The 26164-nt window shown below is 39.3% G+C and overlaps 1 protein-coding gene across 6 annotated transcripts in view; it reads left to right on the plus strand.

Annotated features, from left to right (window-relative positions):
- The window catches only part of EYA1 (EYA transcriptional coactivator and phosphatase 1), a 146022-nt gene that overhangs the window by 59163 nt on the left and 60695 nt on the right, over positions 1-26164 (plus strand). For 3 of the 6 annotated variants that reach the window (XM_063392664.1, XM_063392701.1, XM_063392710.1), the window contains exons 2-7: positions 3192-3241; positions 4640-4767; positions 15585-15665; positions 17539-17608; positions 17980-18125; positions 22222-22359. In XM_063392664.1, the coding sequence (XP_063248734.1) occupies positions 3192-3241; positions 4640-4767; positions 15585-15665; positions 17539-17608; positions 17980-18125; positions 22222-22359 (613 nt within the window). The remainder of the gene's footprint in view (positions 1-3191; positions 3242-4639; positions 4768-15584; positions 15666-17538; positions 17609-17979; positions 18126-22221; positions 22360-26164) is intronic. The other 3 variants (XM_063392682.1, XM_063392672.1, XM_063392692.1) reach the window with 3 other exon arrangements.

Consider the following 26164-nt stretch of genomic DNA (forward strand, 5'->3'; position numbering starts at 1 on the left):
TTTGCTCTGTGCTGCTGAAATTTAGAATCCCTTCCCATTTACAGTTTACTTTTCACAGAACATTATTAACTTTTTGGCTTCATACATGATCTTCTGTCAGATGCTTTTGATTTGTAATTTAACAAAGTATAATAAACAGTGCAAAAGTCATGAATTTTCCTCTGCATCCTGAGCTCTGTGGTAGGGAAAATGTGATAAAATGTGTACCTTAAGTCTTGTTTGATGATCTCTCAAAGCAAGTTTGCCTTCTGGAAATAATTTCTGGGGTTGAAGAGCATGGTATTAACAGATTTAATGTGGCTATTCAATGGATTGGTGGAGTACTATGTGAGGTTTAACAAAATGAGAGAGACAAATTGAACATCAACAAAACCTACATCTGTGAAGAATTATAAATTTAATTAGAAAAAAGGGCAAACTTAAAAGACCTCATTAACTAATCAGAATTTGATGTTACTGATTTAAGATTCTTAAATGGATGAATTTTAAGTAGCCTTGCTATCATTGTCCTTTTTTTCTCGCCGTGTACTACATAGCGCCCAATCTGCAATCTGTATTAAGGAGAAAGACGTGAATGTTACTGACAAAAATCAAATTACGCAGAGTAATGTTTTTGAGGTATTAAGAAGAACATTTATGCCATTGAGCATATAAGGCATTTTTAGTTTAAGCAGAGCACTGAGTATGAAGGGGTGTGACAGCTCCCTTTTTTTTTTTTTTTTTTTTCTTTTTTTTTTTTTTTAATATGACCCCTTTCTGTCTGGGTAAGGCCAAGCATTTTTTTTCCCCCCACTTTTTATTTGATATGTGAGTTATGTTGCCAAACTTCAATTATCCAGAAACCTGTTGACAAAATGGGAATATATGAGAGAAAGCACAAGCACACACCACCCAGAAATGTTTTTATTCTATGAACTAACTGGTCATCACAAGTGTGGTTCCTTACTACGTCGTAATTTTGTACTGCACATAAAAAACTGAAAGCATGTGAAGTGTAGCATTTTGTAAACTGTAACTAATTTCACTCACATCTGTGTCTAATTGTTGTCTGCATTCGCATTCTTGAGAGTAGATTTATTTTTCCTGGACCACTCTGTGGATTCAGCTGACCAGCCTAAGTGAGGATTAGTTGTTTTAAAGTTATTTTGATTAAAGAGTCATTTTTAAATTTGGTAACGTGCAACACATGGTTTAAATAATCCTTGAGACACAAAGGAATATATCTAAAGTATGTCTAATGAAAATGAAAATTGTGGATATGAACTTTCACAAATCATAGAGTGTTGGAGGACATTTAAGGTATATATTTAATTCGCTTTGAATGAGCTGGTTATTTTTTTTGCCCTGTCCAACAAATACATAAATGAGATCTTTCTTACTACGCACATACATGAACATGTATATAATGTATATATTTTCAAATGTACAGAAGTTACTATTTGTGTAAAAATTTGGTACTTAAAATAGTGAGGATTACGTCTTTTTTATTTTAATCATATATGAATAATTATGTAGTGCCTGTTGGAAAATGTCTTTTAGTTAAAGCATGCATTTGAAAAAGGAAGTTTTTTCTATTATAAAAGATGGCTTTTAAAAGATCCTGTGCAAGAGGGAGTGAAGATAGCTCTGTAGGCAAACTTAGTTCTCACCTATAATTTTTTCCAGGTGTTTTGAAGTAACAGCAGAAGCATATCCTAAGGCACTCTGCAGCAGTTTCTGGGGTAAAGAACTGAGGGGAAAAAACCCCTTGAACCAAAATGCACAGTTTTGACTGTATCTGCTAGGCTAGTTTGATTTGGCATGCGACGATGTATTGAAAAGCGTGTTATGCAGTACTTTAAGTACCCAGTTATAAAAAGATTGATGTTTTTCAGCATGCATTATTGCATGCTTCTTGACATCATTTGTAATGTTCTTCTTTGCCTGACTGCCCCTAGCAGTTGTTTACTCTTGCTAGTAGTAATTCTGTCTGTGATTAAAAATAACAAAAAGCCCACCCTACAGACACATAAGTAGGATTTGCTCGGATGATTTTTATGGCACTTAAAATGCCTCATCTCCCTTGTCTTTGCTCTGTGATCGTTTAAGAGATTCGGTTCAGGTTGAATGGAAGCGCACAAGAAAGATCCTCACTGCAGACATTAAGAGGATATATACCTTGCCCGGAGAAGCTTTCATGTGCTTTTAAGCTAACAGTGTCTAGCAATGTATGTCCACCTGAATTTGTTCACCTGCTGACAATTGTTGCTGGCTACGGTTTGTTAGTAAAGCAGCAGTGTTCTTCTGGTGGAATACGAAAATCATTGCCCACCTGAGTTATGGAAGGAATAATTTTATTAAACTAAAAAATTGTCAGTGGGCTTCCCAATGGAAAAAGATTCCTTTTCTTCATGAGTGACCACAGAGGTAAATGCTACAGCTTCCTCCCATTTATTTAGCCAGAAGTGTCCTTTTAGTAATTTTATCAGACATCTCATTAGCAGCTGGGATTTTTAGGAGTTATGCAATAATGCATGGAGTTTTTATTTTAATTTGACCTGGCCGTACATGGGCTTCTTTTAGAGATGGTCCTGTAAGGCTGTTGGCTGTATAGTGAAGGTCTTTACCATAGGTAGACTTGCCCCTTGTTATTATCTACCCTCCCCCACAAAAATAACATCAGCATCTCCAGCTTGCCTTTGGGGCGAGCTTCACTTGCGGGGTCCCCGTGGCCCAGGCACAGAAGAAGGATGGCCACGAGGAAAGGAGGAATAAAAACAGTGTGATGAGGGCAAGGATCTGTGGGGACCGAAGGAGAGAGGAGGGCTGGGGAGCGCAGCGGAGGATGCTGAGCGCTGGGGCAGCAGCGGCTGGGGTTACCTTTGCGGGTGCGGGGCAGAGCCGAGCCGAGCCGAGCCGTGCCGGGGGAGGAGAGCGCCCCTGTGCAGCTGTCACGGGCCCCTGATGAATCACTATCCCGTCACTTGGCTGCCGTCCCCTGGCGCGGGGAGGAGGCACAGAGACCTGCCGGGGAAACGACAGTCGAGCCTTCAATTTAAAGACAATATGCCTTTCAGGGGCACCGCACCCTCCTCCTCGCCCTTTGGGTTTAAAGGACAGAATTGTCATGCGCTGTGATATCCTTTCTTTAAATTAAGGCCTCGTAGTAAAGTGGAGTAATAGAGGCTTCTGTTTGTTTCCCTGGTTTACAGGTGCAGAAGTCCCAAACCAGTTCAGATGTTGCTGTTTCCTCAAGCTGCAGGTAAGGATTTGACCGAAAATTGCTAATTTTTTCCAAGCCTTCTGTTGTGCGGTGGTTTTCTTTAACTTCAAGTGATAAGTAAAATATTTATTCTTGTTTCCCACATTAAGCAGATGAGTAAATGCTGGAGCGTAGCTTTTACGTGTGTGCAACCAAGTCTGTAAACCATGAGCACGTAACTCTCACTAAATTGCTTGAGTTTATATTCGATGCTAGCATTTTGAACTCATTGCATTATCATCTTCTTTTTGTGTAGATTGTTTTAGGTAGTGAAATAGTAAGTGAAGGATCCATATTTAGAACCTGTGATAAAATTTCAGTTAAAATACAAAAGCTTCGTACCTGAATTGACGTTTAGGATATTTATACCATTGCTGCAGGAGTAATTTTATATATAATTTTAATAGTCTTTAAAAGAGCCTAAGCATTTCTTTTAAACTGAGAAATTACTGGTTCAGATGCCTTGGGGCACAGTAACCTATGAAGTTTCTACTGGGAGCAATTACTTAGAATGAGTATGTCAAATAACAGTACCAAAAGTTTTAGGTGTAAAGGAGCAGCAGGGTAGGGCACTTCAGTCCCAACATCAACCAAGGGATGTATCATGGTGATGATGACTGTCGGCCTTTTAATATAAGCCTATTGAAAGCAAAAATCTTAAATATTCATCTGCTTTTGTGCCGCTTAAACGTTTAATTTTTGCTTTAGGTGGGAATTGCTCTTTTCTCATTTTGGCTAAGCGACAGCTGCTGAGGTACAGCAGAGTGCTAAGGCGCACCAACGCCTGCATGGATTCGCTCTGTGTCGCTCATATCCCCTTCCAGTTGGGCACGCTTTATGTAATCCACAAAGCAAACAAGTGAGCAGACATAATAATGTTTTAATGCTGCATTTGTTTCAAAGGAAACAGAGGAACAATTAAGTAGTTTGCCAGAGTAAACACATACATCAGGAATATCTCATTCCCTGTCACTAGATGATAGGTTTCCACAATTGCTTCAAGTGTTTTATTTGTTTTGGAGGCCCATTATATTGCCACTGAGTGGTAAATCTTGAAAAAGCAGAGTGTTAATTTGTTTTTAAGAGGGTATATGTCTTCATATGTTGGTGATTCCATCTTTGTATATATTTTAAAAATATGTGATTACATCGATTTTTAAAGTGCGGTGCTTGGATCTAAGTTTTATTTAGTTAAGAGCTGCAAAAATAACTACAGTAGCTACCCAGTTGTGTGGGGCTACAACATGAGTTAAGAAAAGATCAAGTTTGTAGAAATAGTTAATTTTTTACTAACTGTTTCTGGGATGTTGATGAATAGCAGAGTGCATCTCGTAAAGGCAGTTCCTCTGCAGTCCATGTTGACTTATGTCACTAAAACTAGTTGCATCTTGTTTTCAGGTCTATGGAAATGCAGGATCTAGCCAGCCCACATAGAAGACTAAGTGGTAGTAGTGAATCCCCCAGTGGTCCAAAACTTGATAACTCCCATATAAATAATAATTCCATGACACCCAATGGCACAGAAGGTGAGCCAGACCTTTTTTTTTTTAATAATGTTTCATAATTTGTTTTCTCTCCTTGTAGCTTTGCTGTTCTTACAGTCAGCAAGCTATATAATGTTTTACTATTTTAGGTATTCTGTGTTTATTCATATGGTACATAAAGGCAATGTTCAATGTTTATCAGTAGTTACTATTATCAAGTTTCAGCAATAGCTTTCATTACAGGTTTATGTTTCTTTCATGGAGGTGTGAATGGACTGAGCAGGTAGTATGTGCAGAGCTTAAAGTGAAAAAAGTCAAAAAACTGACAAGGAAGTTTAATGATGAGAGAAAAAAGTATGTGTTTACAATAGTACAAAATGTAATTTTTCAGTCTTTTTTATTATTTTAGTATTTCTTTACATTCTCACTTTTTGCAAGCTCCTAAGGCTCTGAGAATTTTGTCAAGTAGGCTAATAAAGCTGAGTGTTGAAAGTTCCTCAGGCTAACTTGCTGCTCTGATGGAGTGGCCAAAATTCAAACAGGTGTAGCAATTCAATGGGGTAAACTGATACCTATTTCTCAAGAAGCAGTCAGGCAGTTGATAAGTTATGTTTGTTCTCAGTAGAATACTAACAACAGAACAACCTAACAGCTTTGCCAGTAAAATAATACATCTATAATACATATAATAACACGTATAATGGAACACGGAAGGGTTAATACAACAAGCAGCAAAAAAATGCTCTTTCCTGTGGCATTTCTATGGCAATAGTGGAAAAAGATCATACATGACATTTGACTGGCTGTGTGAACAGAGACTTAATGCATGACTAGAAATGAGAGTGAACGCACATTCAGTATTGCTCTTCAGTGTAAATGTACAGGTAAACTGCTACAACTGTTGTAATAAAGATATGCCTTTTTTTCCTCCCTAAGAACTGGATTGTAGTAGTGCTGTCAGACTATTCAGGATTATGGACATGCATTGCATTTTTCCAGGAAAGGCACGTCAATCAAACAGATGTTGCTTCCCCCCCTCAATTCCCCAAATATCTCTGTTATTCATTGTAATTGGAGTCCTTGGTAGGGGAGACAGTTTATGGGTTATCAGATTAATAGGAACTTTTGCCCGACTTATGTGTAATTTATTTTTTGCTATTGCTGTAAAAGTATTACTTCGATCAAATATTAAGCCATTTGAAAAAAAAACCACAACTTTTTAAAGGATAAATAAAGTGCTTAAAGTGCTCATGTAGTTTAAGCAGGAAAATATTTTATGTCCATAAATTAGTCTTCTTCCTTCAAAGTACAGAAGTATGTTATTATATTTTTATAGCATATTACCAAGTATGTGCCACTTTTGGTACAGGATAAAATTGCCCTTTCAAATTAAAATTCCTCTAGCTCACAGAAGCCTTTGTTGTAAACTTCATGAGCTTTTCTAGCTTCTATATAACTTGAAGGTTCTTTTGTAGCACAAAAATAGGTGGTGTTCCTTGAAACACTGAAAGATGTTCATCATCTGACTTGATCTTTTATTCAATGTGTAGTACTGTGTGGGTACACTCTGAGAAATGCTTAATATTACTGTGTCAGAAAGCGAGGCATATGTTGTATCTATCTATTAATGCACTGACCTCAGGTAGAAAACAATTTTGGAAATAATATCTCAACTTCTAGGTAGGTATCAGAGTTTATTGAAGAAAGTCAATTAACTTACTTATCAGACACTAGAACTTTGCAGTTTGAAAGAATTTGGAGTGAATTCTACCCAGAAAGCTCTAACTTGCAGTACGTGTTTGCCTCCAGAGATGAAGCCAAACGGTTTTCTTTTGTTTGCCCTTTTCCCTCAGGTGACATGACCCTCCTCAGCACTGCAGACTGGCTGCTCAGCCCTAGCACGCAGAGCCCCGCAGGTTTGGGTGCTGCAGTGGGCGCAGCAGGCGTGGGCACTCAGCATGCGATTTGGGATGTTGTTCCAAAAGTGTCCCCAGAGATAGCTTGTGCCTGGCGGTTCTGCTCTGAGCTCTAATTTGAAAATTCCTGTCTCTGATTGCTCTTAAGCGACAAAGAAGGAAAACTATTTCAAAGAAACTAGTAGAATAATTTATTTCTGAATGAGATGTGTGCCAAGAGACGAAATTTGTGAGTGAAGCAGATGCCTAAGAATCTGAAGGTGGAATTTTTATTGCTAATCTGCTTTATCTTGAGAAAATGTTTTGTTAGGCTCCTTGAGCTGCTAAAGAGACTTAAGAAGGAGTGGAGTGAATGAAGCAAAGCTTTCCTGTTTTTTTTTAATGAAGGGTGAAGTAAAATTTTTTTTTTTGGGATTCTTGAAGCAGAATCCTGCTGAGACACAAGTGGCTGTCTGGAAGGATGCGGTTGTAAGGGCTCACCGAACACCTCTTTCTGGATGCTGCAGTGTTTGTTTGTTGCACATGGAGTGGAGATGTGGGTTGCTGAAGCCTCATGTGTCAAATATAATATGTGAAACCAGATTCTAGTTGCCATGCACACATTCTCACTAACGTGAGAGAGCCCTCCTTCTCTAGCGTAAGAGACCGAGAAGTAGGGCCTCTAGGTATTTGCATGTTATAAATATCTTGTAAAGATATTTTAAATTTGATTTGACTATGGGTGTGATTTTGACAGGTTTCCATACCCTGAAGCACGGGATATGTTCATCAGATGAGGGGAGGGGAAGAAAAAAGAAGGAGAAAAAATACCTGTCCCAAAGTGAAATGGCTGCATTTCAAACAAATGTTCATTAATTCCTCTAAGGCACATTTTCAGACTTGTCTTCTGTTGATGTTTTTCTGCAAGAGGATGTTGTTGGAAGATAGCTCACTTTGTTAGCTTATATTTTTAGCTTCACACTTAGCTGTAAGTTTTCAAAGCACTGAATGGGGATTTAGTTGTGTGATTGAGTCTGAATTTGATCTCTGCATGCAGCTTATATATAATAACTCTGAGTGTGCTTAATTTCACTTTGATAGAGCAAAATTCTTCTTTTGGCCAGGCAGCATAGTCTTCACTGATGGGGAAGTAACAAGGAAATTATAGACCTTGACCAGACAGAAATTTCCCAGGGTCAAATGCAGAGGACTAAAATGTCTGGCTAAAGGCACTCAGAAAAAACAGTCCTAGTATGCCAAGGTGATGCTGACTATATAAATACTACAGTATTTAAGGGTTTTGTGTTCTCTTTAAGTGTATTTCCATAACATACACTCTGTTGTAGGAAAGAGCAAGCGCTGGACACCATAAAAATTATAGCCCTGTACAGCTTGCCTAAGAAAACCTCTTAAGAAAACTCTTGGAGTAGGGATCAAAATGTTCATAGTTTTGCCTTATCTCTAATCTTCTTTTGTCAGTGAATTGCCACGGTGGGTTGATACTGAAGGAGTTAAAGGAACAATAACAACAGAAGCTCATAAAATTGCCATTCATTAGGTTTTATCAGACAGCTGGTGGCTATTCCAACACAGTGCCCACTTTAGTAGATACCCTTTTGAGGGGAAAGGCCATGAGCAATCAGTAAATTTGAAAGGAGTAGGAAATCTGTTTTCCATGGCAGACGACTGCATCCAGTTTCTGCCTATGGTGATCTTTACTTTTATCTTAAGGCTGTAAATCAAATCTGATGGATGGCATAGAGTGAGAAACAGAAGCCTGTGGCCCATCATGATGATGTTTTATGCAACTGGTATGGAAAAGAATAGATGAGAGCTGGGGGAAGGAGCTGTTATTTTCTGAGCAACTACTCTTCATTCATTTAAGGAATACAGACCTGCTACTGCCCTTTTATTTGAGTGTTCAAGAAGGAAGGAGGGAAGGCTTTGTCATATCGAGTGGGAAGGGAAATGGATAACAAATTGAAGATCAGATTTTCAAAGATACATAGAAAGGAAGGCTTCAAAGGGAGTTGGACATCAAAAATCCTTTGGAAAAAAATGATTCTCACTCTTTGAGTACCTGCTGCAACATGAGAATGAGATCTGACAAAGGCAGTCAAAGCTCTCCACTACGAGACTATCTGATTTGTGGCCATTAAAAAGGTTGTTTTAAGTCTGGTGAACATAAATCCATCTTTAGGGTTTCAAAAGGCAGCACTGTGTGGTATTTGTGTTGTCAAGTTGCAATATTACAGAATGGAGAAAAAATTGTTTTCAGTATTTCCTGAAGTAATGGGGGAGTAAAATGTTAAAATATATAGAAGGGGTAGAGCTGGTTGTTGTTATGGCATGTGATGTAGATTTCTCTAAGTAAATTGTATTTCTATAGGTTATATTTCTTGAAATTCTAGCAATACTTTGTAACACTCAATACAGTCTTTCAGTATTGCAGTTAAGCAATTTACATGGGCAGGGAGTGATTTTTATTTTATTCCTATTTTTTTACATTTTTCATATTTTTGTGTGCCTTAGGATGCAAAGCTGTGGTAGGCGATAGTAATCAGACAATCAGGAATCAGCTTCTTTTGGTGTTTCTGGTTGGACTCCAGTACCTTTTAATTACTCATTTCTGGAGTTCCTGCTAATTATGTATGCTGAAATTTCTATGCTTGTGTTTGCAGTAAGGAGCTTGATGGTATGAAACTTGTGATTAAGACCTCTGTATTTAGACATCGTGAAAAAATAGCATACTAAAGGTAGACGTAATATTTGCCTTTCAGCAGGGTATTAGCACCAAGGGATGTGGATGCTGACTTCTTTACTCATCCCAGAAGAGTGCAAGAGGACCCCTGTTTGGCCAGAGGCAAAAACTGCAGAGGTCCTGGGCTCTGAAAAGCAAGCTGGGGGTCTGTAGAGGCTAGTGAGAATCTTGCACCTAATGTCACTTCTAGAGGATAAAAATCAGATACAGCTAATTTATTTGAAGGCAAGGGGCTGACTTGGACTATCCTTTCTTCCCTGCTCTGCACCTTTTTTTTCCTTGCTGTATTGCATTGGCTTCTTTCCAGACTCTTTGTCTTACCTGTGCTTTTATTCTCCTGCTTCACCAAGAGTCCTTCTGTCCTGAACACATGTAGCATAATGCTCTATTATTCCTCTTTCATAGGCACTTGGCCAGTGGAGTGACTTGTCCACTTCTCTGTTGACTCAGTCAGGCAACTCCTGTTGCAAGGCCTTGGGGAGGAGACTGGCTAATAAATATTTATGTACTTACTGTCTTTTCTATATGTATGTGCATCTATTTTTGAAAGAGTCTCTATTTCAGTTTCGTCCATCAGTTTTTTGTGAAAGAAAGGACCTCATTTAAGTGATAATTTAATAGCAGTACTGGTTCCCACAGGTATTTGAGGTAAACAAGATACTCCAGATGACAAATTAGTTTTAAAAAATAAAAAGGAAAATCTTAGAAGCACCATTATTTTACTATCATTTATTTTTGAAAGCTTCTCATATAGATGTTCACAACACATGCTGTTTGAGAGCATGGATGAAGTGTGGTAGTGTGAGAGCACTCTCTGAGTGTGTCTGAGGGTCCCAGAGCTCCAGTGGTTGTGCCCAGGCTGTGAGGATGTCCACTTCTTTACTGAAAACCAGCCACAACACATCGTTCTAGGGGTGGTGTCTTTCCAGTGGGACCAGCCTGTTATGCACGTGTGTGTGCAAATGTGTGATTCCATACAAAAATGCCAGATGAAATGCCATGTGTCATATGCCTGGCCAGTAATACAGATGAGAAGGAAATCCAGCCTTGGCTGTCACTATGCACCTGCAGAGAGAACGGAAGTGGAACATCTTAGTCAAAGATTGCACCCTAATAGGGAAGTATTTGGGGAGCCTTAGCAATTTCAGGCTTGTGGCCTTGTGGCTCGATGATTTAGCATTTGCGTCTTTTAATCTTCTGATGGATTTTGCTTGTCCCAAGTAGATAAAAAAGCATGAAAATTGGTTACACTTTGGGGTTAGCCATGTCATTTGACCCCTGGTCAGTGAGTGAAGTACCTGTGTCACCAGATTTGATGAAACAAGCTAGGGACTTTGCTGCTGCTAGTGCTGGCTGGAGGGGAATGGAAGGAAACTAGCACTATCCCTCTTTGTCCAGGTGAATTTGGCTTTAAGTCTGTCAGTCCTGGAGTTCAGACACTGGCCAAATGTAGAGCATATTATTTCCCATTTATGAAAAGTCCCACCTGCTTTGTCATTGTGCTTCTGTCTTCATGAGATTGTCTTGTGTCTTGTACACCTAAATGGCAGAGCAGGCTTGACTTCTCCATGCTGCTCTCTTGTTCCCTTGAGGACCTCCATGTTCCCATAAGGTAGAAGACAACCTTCTTTGCCCTTAATGGCTGGGCCTGTGATGTTTTGTGGCATTTTTGTCTGGCTTTGGTTAAAGAATATGAATACTGTTAGTGAACACTGCAAATCGTTAAACACGTGTGTGGTCAGATTCCCAAGTGAAAATAGGAAAAGAGGCAAAAAAGGAAATAGAATAGTCCATGTCACTTGTAAAAGGATTGTTTTTGGATATATGCTGCCTCCATTTGCAGAGGAAAGATACAAACATTTGGTATAATTGGACATGTGAGTGTGAAGGGATAAGAACCTTAGTTTGACTCAGGTGCTCTGATCTCCCAGCTGCAGTGAATTTTAACCCATGACTGTACCTGTCAGATAAATATCCAAGTTGAATCATGCTTAGCAGCTATGAATACTGTCCGCCCGTGTCTCTATCCAGATGTTCTTGAATTTTCTTTCTGATTTTGCACTGTAGCAGTGACACCGTTTCTTTGTAAATTTAAGGTTTTTACTGCTAGATGAGGAGGTATGAGGGTGTTAAAGCTCTTTCACCTGAAATACATAACATAAGAGGAAGATGAGGGTCATAGGGGTGTGTGGTAAAACCTAAGTGTTAGCCACAGCCCAAATAGTGGGGAAGTTTTGAAGCCTCTCATATCAGAGAAGGGGGGAGCAGGGAACAGTCTGGGCTTGAACTAGAATGTGCTGCTTTGAGCAGGGACTTTCTTTGAAAACCATACAAAAATTTAAGCTGGAAATTACCTTCTGGTAGTTTCCAGACAGTGAGATTCGGGAAGAGTTCTCTGCTTTTAGAAGCAAGTAACAAGTGAGTTTATCAGGCTTCATGGTCAGAAGCTGATGATTTGATAATCTGTGATAGAGACAAGAATATCCTAGATAGGAATTAGTATAATTGAGTAAACTGTAATTTTTTTATAATTGCAAGATTCTTCACTACAAACAGAGGACTGTTTGAATAAAATGATGGAAAATACTATCAGCTTAGAGGTTCAAGGTAAAATTTTTGTCTTGTTAGTAAAAATTATCTTTATGCTTCCAGGTGAACTATGGGCTTCTACAGTGAGTACAGAAAGAGGATGGTGTCAAGCAAAACAGTGTGTGAATAGCAATTGATAGATAAAATACTTAATCAAGATTTACATAATTTGAGGATGAGACCAGCCAAAATAGGGCAAGAGATTGTGTTTTTGTGTATGTATATAAACAAACTAATCACCACACTTACTTTGTGGAGTCCCTTGTAGCCCATGAACACTGAGAGCTGTCAGCCAGGAATAATTTCATTTTGCCCACTTTTTTGTAAAAGAAAAGGCATATAACATCATAGTGTTAATTCAATCTTAAAACTGCAAAATTAAAACCAATTTAATGTCAGTCATGCTTGCAATATTTCTATTCTAATTTAATGTATACGGCATAGTTAAAAAAGATGAGTTCAGTAGAGCAAGCCTTATATATATTTAATATAATAACAGCAACATTTAAAAAATATTTTAAAACCTTCCTTTTTGCATGGTGGAAGGTGCAAATCTTTATGAGGTATTCCTACAATTTCTGTGCTAGGAGTAGCCAAGTACTAGATCTCAAAATCCATATTTAAAATAGCCAGCATCTCATTCCTCGTAACACTCTTTACTGATATATATACCAGGAACTGCATGACAAGCTGTGAACTCAGAAAGTTGTTACTTGGCCAGTGAACCACATGAACTTGTGGGTTCTGGTCAGAAGTTCTCTCTCTCTCAACAGAGTTCAGAAACTGCCATGTAAGTCATTTTTTAACCACCTTTTGCTATACAGCTGACAAAACAGGGCACATTGTACTTGCAGTCTCTGAGTTCCTTTAGAAGAAAAATCTTAACAATCTATATAACATTAGATCAGCAGTTGTGATTCTCTGAATTTTTTTTCCTTTTTTCCCCCAAGTTATCATTTGTGCTATTATCTGCTATTCCTACTTTTTCTATTGTTCTGTGTGTTTTTTTACACCGTTTCTTTTTTAAGTCTTTTTAGAATCTCACAAGTGACTTGAAACAAGAAATAAGGAGCAAAAATATCTTTTTATTGACATAGTTTCTTAAGCTCCTTGACATATGAACCAAATCTAAATCACTGTTCTGAATAAACACTGACTTTTTGCAGCAGATTAAGAAGACATTAGTCTGCTTCCTGAACTTCCTACTGATAATCTATTACATGAGTGGTTTGGGTGGCACTAAAACTTAGTAGTACCTTGCTAAATCAGAGTCTGTCTCTAGAATTCAAGTCTGATGATTTTGCACCTCTGTAAAGGTCAGTTTTGATAAAGGAGCAGCAGAAATGGGAACTTTCCTGTGTCACTTTCCACGGTCTCTGCCACAACTGAGCGTGGCCTTGGCTGTTACTGGCAAGCTTGCAATGTGTGTAGTCTAGATGTGGCAATATTCCCATTTCCCAGTGTCATCTTGTGAAGGCTTAGGACATGTCACAGAAATGTTAATTGTCATGGAAAATGTGAAGAGCTGAAATCCAGAGCACCCGTCAGCAGCATGTGGCAGAGCTAGATCTGTGCCCATCCAAAGCTTAGCTTCCTTGGACAGCTCCATGTGTCTCTCATCATAGATATGGATGACTCATGTGCTGCTAGACTGTGAGACTTGTATTACTGGACAGTCCCTTTGCAGTTCTCTTTCCCCGTGATTCCGGGGTGAAATATGCTCCATTGCAGGTCAGTTTTGCCTTGGACAAACAGGAGACCTTCCTTTGCAGTAAGAGTACATGTAAATATTTCCAACAGGTAAACCCATGGCTATCCTTTTCAGTTCATTTTTTTGTATAGCAAGAGTTCATGCTCTTAAGTATACTTAGGCTGGTAGAAGGAAATATGCAGTTATTTTCAGGCATTTTGATTAAAGTGCTTGGGGGAAGGAGAGTTTTTCACTACCTGTTCATCTTTATTAGATTCCCAAATATCTGTGACACAACGGTTCATTAAGGTTGTGGTTGTTTCTAAAGACAACATTCTAGGGCATATATGGTAGTTTCTGAAAAAGTACTTGTGATAGACATTTTACAATAAATATTTCATTATATCTGTGTGTTAGACTTTCAGTATTTAGTCATTAAATGGATGGAGAATAACTTACATGCTGTGTTTTTAAGAAATACCTTTGTATTAGAGTTATGGTTCAGATCATGAGTGCACTTTTGGAGTGAACCTTGTGGCCACCTTTTCTTACCACATTAATTCCCCTTAGGGACTCTCCTGGTCTTCACTTGTTTCAAAAAAGCTGCTTTGCAGAATTGCAGCTAATGTTCTCCAGCTGAATAACCACTCTCAAAAATGCCCAACCTCTGGGCACTGGGCCTTCTGCCCCAACCATTTCACTTCTTGAAAATTTCCTAAATGGATTGCATTGCTTGTCAGTGTAGACACAGCAGAATTTTGTGTGCAGCCAAGCATTGATCTCCCAAGTTAGCAGATTAAAATCCTGCATGAGAGTCAAAAGAAAATAATGAACAATTAGTAGAATCTTGAGAGATTTCTTACAAATCCCATGGAGGAGGCTGGGTGGAAGAAATAGAAATGCAGAAATAAGAATGTGGACTGGCAATGAAAAGAAAGGTCTTGTGTGAAGAGAGGGAAGTCCCTCTGCATCACCCTTTCCAAACTCGGTACCAAAGGTTTCTGCTAGTGATGGTTGTAATTCCTGAACACACATATATAGGTAAACTATATAGGGAGTGGTTACTGGTGCCTATTTTGCATCCATGCCAAGGCAGCCCCATCGTTGCTCAGGATACTGTCCTGATTTTAACATTACAGACTCAGCATTGGACTGACAAAAAGGGAAATTGTTTGTTTACTTGAGGTTTTATTAGAAGTCATTAATTGATTATTAGTTATGAATCAACATGATCCAGGCAATAATCTCTTGGTCTCTTTCTTTTTTAGTCTCAGACAGCTGTATTGTGTTGTGGGTGCAGAGGGATAAAAAATGTAAAAGCATTCTTTAAAGTATTTCGTGAGAACTCTGTCCTCTTTTTTTATTCAGAGTTGTTGAGTATAAAGTTGTTTTCATTTTGAGAGGAGAAATCCACCACAAGAAAAGTGTTTTTACTTCATCACAAATTCTTAATTTTCCTCTGAAAAATTATTTAATTGGAAACAAAATTTGAACAGCCCTCAGCAAAAAGCATTTAAAATTATTTCTCCTTTTGTCTTATTCAGTTTGCTGTCTTTCAAGCCTGTAAATGCTATGTGACCTGATCTAAATGTGGATCCTTATTGTTGGATCTGCAGGATTAAGAGGAATCAGGACAGGTGCAGAGAGTTGCATGGGGACTTCTGGTTTGTTACAGTGGCTCTTATTCCTTGGGGACAGGAATAACCCTCTTGATCATCTTATATTTATGTGTAAATCATGGCTGCCAGTATTTTGCATTGTTTGTGTACACAAATACATAAAATGCAATATATCGATAGCCATGATTTAGAGCATTTTTGGCAGATTTTTGTTTCATTGAGTTTGTGTTTGTAGTGAGTGTGTGTGCATGCGCCTGCAAGAATATTGGGAGCATGTAGAATATCTTCTGTTTATATTTCTGTAGTTAAAACAGAACCAATGAACAGCAGTGAGATCGCTACTACTACAACCACAGACGGGTCTTTAGACAATTTCTCAGGATCAGGTAAGGAATAAACAAAAAATTTTAAGCTCAACATTTTTTTCATTTATTTTTTCTTATCCCACGTGGTCTAAATCTGTGCACCTTTCTTAAAAAGCCTTTTGTACTTTCCAGCTTATGCCTATTTCTGTTCATTTTAGTTTAAGTCACCAGGAGTTTTCCCCAAGTAAGGAGCATTACAATATCAGGTTTAATAATGTCCATTGGTGTCTTTGGTGGGAATCTCACTAGGGAGTATTCTGGCACAGAGTAATTACTTTTTGTTTTCTGTGAGTAAACATACATGCCTCTGTGATTATTATTCTAATTGAGGGGTAGGTCTTCCTCACTTATTGTAATTTATTATTACCGAAGTAATCACTCTTTTGTCAGGCTTCTTTTCTTAGAGAAAGCCAAATCCATCTTTGCTTCTGACATACAGGATACAAACACTGTGAGAACAAGCTCAAGTGTTTGCTCAGTTTTGCATACCTGTGGACAAACTGTGGTGTTTCCAGCACACTGGGTTTATGGTGCAAATCAAATCAGAAAAGGATCTAATAATAAATTGCATGATTACATTTCTGTAGCAGCAAAATTTGACGCCTCAGAACCAGTCAGTCTCCTGGTAGCCAGCCCTTTCCTGGTCTTGTCACGGCCTTCATTTTCTGCACAGGCTGTTGAGTATGAAAGCATCGAGCCTGAAAACACAAAGAAAGGTTTCTAAGGTGAAAAAGAAGAAAATACAGTGTGTACATAGTAGCTGCATACATCTGTGGTGATCTGAATAAAAGTTGGACTGTAACTTTCGGCGTATCTGCAGCCTCATAGGCCACAGAAAAGAAAAATTATCGGGTGTAGAAGGCACAGAAAGAGGCTCTCTGCTTCCCTCCCAGAGTGTAAAGATGATGGATTTTCCCTGTAGCTGGCCAGGAAGGGGGGAGCTGGTGAGGAGTAATTACGCATGCCTTGTTTATTCCCAAGCACTTAGCAATAAGGCCTGTTGTTTCTCGGGCTGTCTGATTTTACAGTAGTCTCACAACCCGCCGCTGACCCTTTCCTGGCAAAGGCTTCCGAGCCCACCTTGGGACCTCGAGGAGAAGTGACACCCAGACAGTAACCAGAGAGGGAAGGGCTCCCAAAAATATTGTCGTGAGCAGAGCAGGCCAGCAGAGCTGCCACGCTCTGGGGCTCTGAGCAGCACCCAGAAATGCTGGCAGGAATGAGCAGTGTTGGTGGGAGGCTCCATGTCAGCAGCGCTGCTGGAGGCTCCGGGAGTACAGCCTCCTCCGCTTACAGGCTTCACTAACAGCATCTGCACCTTGGACGTCCTTGTGCAGTACTGATTTCAAGGGCTGAAAGCATTTTAGACAGCAGATAAGGTGGAAGAAAATAGAAGTGTAATAAGGTAATACATAGTCCGTATTAGGAATTTTTTTTTTTTAAAAAAGAGGCACGTGCTCTGAAGCGGGCCATATGTTTTCAATCGAGGCACGCATAAAACTCCTTCATAAAATGTAGGTCTTAAAAATTCTAAAAGTTAATAAAATGTTGCACTTGAGATATCAACAATCCTTTGAAATTATGGAGGGAAATGTTTCCAGCAGGAAATAGGTTGTTTGCATTGAAAATGTTGCCTGTGTGCAAGCAAAGAATAAACTATGGCTCAGGAATTGTACAAAGGGGCAATTTAGTATTTGAGATTTGCAATCAAGATTTTAATGTTAAGCATTCCTGTATAGATCCTGATAAAATATTATTTTCTATCGAAGGTATCAATGATATTTGAATTTAATTAAAATCTTGTTAATACTCTGAAATTCTATTAGGAAAAATAATATTTATCTTTGGTGTGTGTATTTACACTTCTGTATGCTTTCTTTTCTCCTTGGTGCAGCAATTGGAAGCAGTGGTTTCAGCCCAAGACAAACACACCAGTTCTCCCCACCACAGATTTACCCTTCCAAGTATGATATCTTTTTAAAATAATAATAGTAGTAGTAATAATAATAACTGAAATAGGCAGATTTTAACCTCATTTAAAATAATAATTGAGTCCATCTGTTAAGCCATAATTTAAACCGCAGCAGCTTTTAGGGAAAAAAAATATTTTTTTTTCAATGCTAAGAATGTATTTAAAAAATATTTGTAAAATTCTTACTTCACTTATTCTTTTATTATTGATTTCTTATTGTTTTGTCTCTTAAAGTTTCTGATGTCTAGCACAGCCTATGATTGTGTGTTAATGAAGCAGCAGGATTATAATAAGGCTAAAAATAAGCGCTCGCATGTCTGTCTAATGCAGTGTGTCCTATTTTCTGTCATTTGTAATCAATAGCAGACCCTACCCACATATTCTTCCCACCCCGTCGTCACAAGCGATGGCTGCCTATGGGCAGACACAGTTTACAGCGGGCATGCAACAAGCCACAGCCTACGCCACCTACCCCCAGCCCGGCCAGCCCTACGGAATCCCTTCCTATGGTAAGAAATCACGGCCGTGCTCGTTTGTTCCCGAGGTAAATGGTTTTTTAGATTGAGACTGTGGGACCCTTAGGCTAGTACACAGTGGGACAGCTGTGCTCTGGAGCGTTTCTTGTGGAAGACTGTTAATTTTCCCACCTTGGAATGAGTGACGCTTAATTTATATATTAAAGAGCTAGAAAGATACTCATGAAGATGAACCCATTTTGGGATCAGGAGAGGTTCAGTAGCTTTTTGTTGGTGACATCAAAGATAGAGCAGTGAAATGGGGAAAGAGATCTCAGGCCTTCCATGACACAGTCCCAACCCCTGGCAACTTGCTCAGGGTTCTGCTCCCCAGCACTGCGTGAGGCTACATCGGGATGAAGAAGTCTGAATTTCAGCTGATACAGATTACTAGAACCCAGATGAATCTGCGAGGCTGTGCAGATTTTCAGCAGGCAAAAAAACTGATTCAAAAATGCCTCCGTCAAAAAGAATCTCACTTTCCAATGTTTTAAAACTCCCTGGAGGTGAAAATTGAGGTAAATTGCCACTAAAGCTCTGTCTGCCTGATGAAGTAGATAGTACTAAGTAGCAAATATTTCCCAAAGAATTTAATTTAAAAACAAGCTGCCATGGGTGAGACCATTTTCCTGCCAGACTGTCTGCTGGCAGACCACATAGCAGTGCAGCAGTGAGGATGCATTATTAGAAAATAGGTCTTATATTCCTCAGGGGGAATATATTAAAAATATACAATCCATATGCTTTGAGCAGTATATTTGTAAGAATACATTCAGATAATGTTTTATACCAAAAGGACAGAACTCACCATACAAGCTGTTCACTTTAAAATTGTTAAAAGTTTTAAGTGCAAAACTGGTGAATCTCTCATCTTGAGGTCTGCAAGTTGAAAATCCACTGGATCTCAAATATATTGTATGACAGATTATGGTGAAGACTAGATAAAAGAAATATATTATTTTTTCCTCTTACTTTAAAATAGGTTTCTAAGTACAGATTGGATGTTTCAGTTTCAGTTCAAATGCATGTATTTTAAACTTACACTATGAGATGGGTACTCTTGGACACATCCACAGACATACACATACACAAACACACACAGAAACAGGAGCTCCTGTTGCTGATGAGAGCTGGTCTGCCAATTCCATCTGGATCAGGTGGGATGGTAACAGACAACCCTTTTCCCCACCCTGCTCACCCTACTTTTGTTGACCTGTTTCTCCTGTGGACACCTCGTGTTCATACTTGGCTGACTACTAGGCTTGGGCAGCCCAAACAGTGACTCTTTTGTTTTTTCTTGGTTCCTCTGGATTAAATCCTGACCTCACTGAAGTCAGTTCTAAAATTCCCACTGACTTTAGCCAGGCCTTGATTTCACTACTTGAGTTTAGCTGTCTCACTGTCGTCGCAGCTGTAATTGAGAGTTGCTTTACTTGGCAGCTGCTGTGGGGGTTAACATGCTTGCCTGCTCTTTTGTTTTGGTTTGTTTTTTCGCCTGGTCCATCCCCCATGCCTAGAACTTCAGATAAATTTGCAATGTTTTACACTGCAGAGCTACTTTTGACCACTGAAATCCTCAGCTCCTGAGCCAAGAGAATTTTTACATGTTTTGTTCTTTTCAGACTTGTGCCTTGTGGCTGGTGCTAAGGTGCTCCTTGCTGATGTATTTTATAGGAGTAATATTTAAAAGCAAATAACTATTAAAAAGTTTTGGGACTTAACATATATTTTTGCATATTTAAGGCATGTCATATAGTCTATGCTCCCAAATGAAATTGGGAAGCATTAGGACACTCACTTGCAGTAGGTAAGAACTGAAGCCTTGCTTAGAGCCAAAATTCTACTCTTTGCTTAGAGCCAAAATTCTACTCTTTGATCTGCAATTTAGACCCTATGTACCCTCTGTCTTGCCTTTCTTTCATCCAGGCAGAAATTTTACAGCAGTGTAAAGGGAGAAGATTTATGCTTAAGTGAAAGGAAAAACTGAGTTGAGGCCTCTTTCTTTTTGTTTCTTTTCTCTGGGTCTACTGGAAGAAAGAGTATTTGTGAGTTCCTGTATCAGCCTGCCTCAAGTTTTGTCTCTAGAGTGGAGTTTGGGAAGGTGCTGTCTCCACTGTAGCCTCTTCATTTTTCCAGTTCCCCACCTCCACAGCCATGCAGCCATGCAGGCAGGAAGGGGGGTGGAGGGGAATGCCATTGACAGCTGCTGCCCTGGGGCTCCTGGCTCTGCTTCATCTGCAAAGCCCCTGAGGAGGCTGGAGAATTTCCTGAAGCTCTTTCCTCCTGCCTGCTCCAGCACCAGCATCTAGCCAAGGCTTTGCTTACCAACTTCTTTACTTTCCAGATCCTGGCAGTCCTCTTGTGTCACTGTCCCTCCCCACTTCCTTGGGTACATTAGACTTGGGAGAAGGGAGCATCAAGGTTTGATGAGTGAAGGCTTTCTGGATGAGAGTAAGTGTGAGAGTAAGTCCCAGGAGATAAAAGGCTCTTCATAGCATGGAGGTTTGCAAAAGGGCATGTCAGTGCCAAGTTGTCTTCACTCAAGTGGCATCCTCCTACTCCTGCTTTTGATCATCTCCTCCTGCTCTGTCTGAGATGGAGAGTTGGATCAGGCTGTTAAAGGAAATTTAGACTAAAAATTTAATGCTTGATTTAGTTAAACTTTCTCTAAGCCATATTTAGTCAGCATTTCAGAAGTCCTTAAACTGATAACAAATAGGGATTGTTGATACCAAACCATCCATAGCAGGAATTTCCCCTTGGGAATGAGGTGTCAAGATTCATCATTCGAACTGCTTAATTGTAACATGAAACAGAAGAATCAAGTAAGCATCGAGGAAAAATAAGCAAACAGGTTTAGCTCAGCAGTTAGAAGGTTAGAAGGCAGAAGAAATTAAGGTTAACTAATGACAACAGTTGAAAAATAATAACTTAGATCGTAGAAAATATGCTGCCATTTGTATATAGGTAGGTGTTTAAGTTTTGCGAACACAGCAACTTCTGAGCCCTCTCCTACCTTGAAACATTGTTGAATATTTTCTAAAGAAAAATCCAACCAGGAAATGGACTTAGATTAACAGTAATTTTCAAAGGAATGTTACTAATTCACACTTAGTTAATTCAGTTCAAATATTGTTGGTTTCTGAACAATGAGGTGTCACTGAATGCCACAGTGAAACCTAAGAATATTGTATCACCTTTCCATTACTTTGACTATTATTATTTTTAAATGTTAGTTCATGTTGGGACAACCTTATAATTAAAACTAAGAGACAGAGGCTGAATTGTGTGCATTTCCTCAGTATTTTGCTTGCTGATATTTGCTTGCTCATTGCCTTACAAATTCAGGGAAGAATCACTGAAACTGGGCAGCAAGTCATTCATTGATTAGACTTTGGATTCTTTTATAACTAAATTTAGAAATGAGAGAGTAATGTGGTGTATAATGGATTTCTCTGTCAGTGCAGATTAATGACTCTGCTGTGTTTTCCCCAGCTCAGGAGATTGCTTCAGGAACAGTTCCTGTCACTTAGGTGCTTATTTGTTAAGAACTGAATTAGTTTTTAATTACCTTTGAAAAATCATCATTGCACTTAATACTGCTAGTTCTCTTCATCCACTACTAATTCTTTAAAAAACCATTCTTGGAGCTGTGTAATTTTCATGTAGGAATAATATACAATGCAATTCTCAGTTATGTTGTTAATGGGTAGATGGCAGGAGAGCTTGGCTATGCTATGCTTCATTAAACTCATATAAAGTTGCTAATCTACCTCTGTGTAATGTCATGAATATATGGAAAAGTTTGCCTCTGGCAGGAAAGGAAAAAAGGAATAATGCAACTTCCTGTTCATGTATAAATTTCTTTTGCAGTTATTGGAAACAGTTTTGAATTTAACCTCTCCCTGGTGAACTTCAGTTTTCAGTGTGCTTTTAGACTGCCCTTACCCTATTAATTTGTGCATGCCCTCAATATTTCTTCTCTCAGGCTATAGTAGATATATTTTAATATGTCTGTTATTTAAGTGATTTTATTTTCCGTCCCTGTTTGAATATGAACAAATAGATTTGCTGTCACTAACTGATTTAGGTGCATTGTGGGCAGGCATCAAGACAGAAGGTGGATTGGCACAGTCACAGTCACCTGGACAGACAGGATTTCTAAGCTACGGTGCCAGCTTTAGCACACCTCAACCTGGACAGGCTCCCTATAGCTACCAGATGCAAGGTCTGTATAAACAGATATTACCATTAATTAGATATTGCTAATGCTATGGTGGGGCTTTTTCCTCCTTATTTTGTTATATCCTAGAATAAAAATGAACGTTTGCTTGAGCGCTTAACTCTGGTTCATTGCAGTTGGAGATGAAATGATGATTGCCTTTGCTGAGAGAGCAACAGGTCAGCTCTCAGCAGTTTGGAAGATCCCTTGCTTCGTTAAATTTTAAACAGTGAAATGTTCTCGTGTTATTACAGTAAAAAAATGTGTCTCTGAATAGCAGCAGTGTAGCAAATAGTGAATGAGACAAAGCTAGTCCTGTAAAACGTGACAGGATTATGAATTTAGGAAGTGCCAAATATAATTTGACACCTGAATGTGTTCGAGGAGGGAGAAGAAGATAAAAATACCTACTGCAGCTGTGGAGGTAGCTAAGCAATGATTGAAGTCTCTTTCTTTGAAGTCTATTTAAAAGCTGTAAGCCTTTGTATGTGCAGGCTATTATTATCAATTATATTTTGTAGCTGTACTTTCCTGTTTAGTTTACTTAATGTCTTTCCACCTCGTTCTCCCAATTCCTTTTCCCCCTTCTGTATTGAGAAGTCACTAGATGTGCCTGATTCTGGATTGTTCACCACCAAATGGATATTTTAAAAAATCTTTGTTTACCACAAATAGCTAATTTGGGATGTCTGCTACAGACCTTTTCACTCTTGACTTTGGCAGTAGGTGTCAGGTGTGTTGCAGATTTTGGAATTGATGAAATAAGCCCTCAATCACAGAAAGGGACCACTTGTTTTATAAGTTTAGCACCTTTGTGTATTATCAAGCTCAGTCTAAACTGTGCCACCAAGTAAACGCTCCATGAAATGTCTTGAGGCAGAAGTGCTTTCAGAGACTGAGTGAATAATATTTTGCTTTTGTTCCATAGCTTTAAGGATATATTGATCCAGTCCTTTGCTCAGACACAAGAGAGATGTTTTTTGTGGTATTTTTTTTAATCTCCTTTTGAGCTGTGTGTTGAGTAGCTCCATAGGGCAGAAGTGACCCTCTGAAATATTGCTGACTTACAGTATACTCTGACAAGCAAGAGGGACAGGACCAGGGTAGCACATGGATTTTCATCTACATGCTGAGTAGTGATGATCTTCTCCTCATCAGAGTAAATATAACCAAACAAGGTTACTGGTTTTGCTTTCTGCAGGCAGCTACACAAAAAAACTCAGACAACAAACATACCTCCACACCCACCTCCCCCCCTAAAAATCCTACCTCTTTGAAGGAGAGAGCTCAAAATACTTGCCAACAGCGGCTAAAATGAACTTCTGAATGAACATTTCAGCTTTTAAGGAACTGATAATTCATAGTCACTAGGAAATAGTGTTGCTGAAAAATCATGTCTGTGCTGCCTATAATTTCTATTGCAGTAGTGCCTTCATGCCACAGTCATATACTGGGATCCTGTTAACTTCTACAGGAAAATAAAAATATAGTCCCCATAGATGTTGGAGGCTAAAATTAAACACAGGCTAGAAGAGCCTAATGAAACAATAAAGCTGACACTGTTTATGTATAATAAACAGTTGGCACCCCATACTGGTTATCTAACAGCTCTAAGGGTGTTTTTTGTAAGATATTGAGCAGAGGGGTGTCAATAAAAAGGGATTTTAGGCAGGGCAGGAAAATAGTTTTGCAGATGTCTATGTGAAAATCATTCAATAGAGGGAAGACAGAGGGAGCAGCACAGGATAACATAGAGAGTGCTTGGAAGATCTTAAGTGAATGCTGTAAGTAATGTGAATGCTGGCATTAACAGTGCAAAGCTAGGACTCTGTCAATAGACTGCATACAGTCTGCCATTGTTTTACTGTATGCAAAGTATGCATAAGATCAGAATTGTCAAGCTCAGCAAAGGGTGACAGTTGTCAAAAGATGGAACAATAAGATCTTGGAAAGCATTTCAACTGCATGCTTTGAGAGGCAAGAATCTTAAAATAGTCTGCAAAAATAAAGATGACCCAGTTGTGAAGCTCTAACGAGAAATGGATCAGAAGCATTGATTTAATGATGGAACTGTCTGCAGGGCTTAGGGAGGAGGAGATCTTAGCCTGGGTTCTGCTCTAGCTCTGCTGTGCTTGGGCTGAGAGCTGCTCACCTGTGGAAGTGGATCATTGACAGCCTGGCTTTGGCAGAAGAGCCACAGGTCAGAGCTGGAGGGTCCCTGTGGAGTGTGTCCTTTTTGTTGTGCTCATAAACAGCACAATCTGTGGGTGAGGGAAGGACTGGTCTACAGAAACCTTGGAGACCATAAGAATGGAAATCAGGAGAATATGTCAAATGAAAGGACTGGTGGAGTCATTAGTTACTAAGTAGAAAAGAATCACATTGCTGAACAGGTCTTTCTTGCAGTTAAATATTTGACAATATATGTCTACACTATACATGAGAATATATGTCTTGATAATATTTTTATTAAGTTAACTTTTGTATTTGAAACAACTCTAAATTGACTTAATTCTTCCTTTTGATTGAACAGCTGTTAAAAGTAAACAGGAACATTTGTTTCTCTTTCCTGATTTAATTTTGGAAGGAGAACCTATTCATAATTTCAACTATTATTTAAGGACAAAATTGATTCTCATGACAGAAGGCTGGGTTAGTGCTGCTGCCGTTCAGTTGTTTGTGCAGAAACCTCCAGAGAGGAAAATGAGTTTATTCTCCCTTTTCCCTCTAGCAGTATATGGGCAGGCTGCAGCCTCAGCCTTGTCATAGCCTGCAATGGCTGTGCTCCATGTCCTGCATGCAGCTGCTGAGCTGCTAAATGGAGATAATGGATCCCACAACCTATTTCACAACGGAGCGTTACATGACGGCGCGCTCGGGGCCCTGCTGGCATTCTTGCCTGCGGCAAAGGGGATTTCCTAGTGGCCTTGCAGTTGTCCTGCTCGTGTTCCCTGACTGGGGTTACCTCGTGCTCCAAAGCTTTGGAGTTAATTCTGGTTCCTCTCCCTGGGATGAGTGTCTCCTGCAATGTAGAGACGCTGCCTCGCGGTGCGTGTGCAGCCAATTAGAGCCAGTGCTTTTCCTGACCCTGGTAAAATTACAGCGTCATTAGTCACCGAACAATAGTGGGGGGAGAGGCTGCCAACTTATTATAAGGAGAATTGCTGCCTGTGACTCCTTGCTAAGTTTTTTCTGGTAATTGGACTTTTGTTTGTTGCAAATTTATAATCTCAGTAAGGAAGGGTACATAGGGGAGAGGGTGAGAAGAGGACTCAGGCGGTTCTGCCGTCCATCTCCCCACTCCCTCCCTCCCCCAACTTTATTTAACGAGTGTGTTCCTTAAGCTGTTTTTCATATAAGTTGCTTCATAGATGTTGAAAGACCACTTACATGACTAATGGCTGTGGGAATGGGCTGTTGTTTCTATATTGGCAGAGTTATAAGGATTGCACTGTGAGGATAAATGGAGGGGAGAAGGGATGGGGGAAACAGCAAGGAAAGGACTCCATTTGCACATGTCTTTATTTGAGTCTCCTTTGTGGTAAAAAGGATTGCTTTTACCCTGCACCCAAGTACCCTACCACTGGAAGGGTGCTACACCTGTGATGAGCACTGGCATTGTTTTAGTTACCAAGGCTGTGATGATAGAGAATAATTATCTGATTGGTTTGGGAATTCAACCGTAAAAAAGTAAACGTTAAGGTATTTGGTTATTATTATACAGTATAAAAATATTGTGCTGGATGGCTAAGCAGTTACTAGGACAACAAGGGGGAGTTTGCCAAGGATTTTTAAACACTGTAAGCAAACG

The sequence above is a fragment of the Prinia subflava genome, chromosome 1 (genome assembly GCF_021018805.1).
Source record: "Prinia subflava isolate CZ2003 ecotype Zambia chromosome 1, Cam_Psub_1.2, whole genome shotgun sequence".
NCBI classification, from domain to species: Eukaryota; Metazoa; Chordata; class Aves; order Passeriformes; family Cisticolidae; genus Prinia; species Prinia subflava.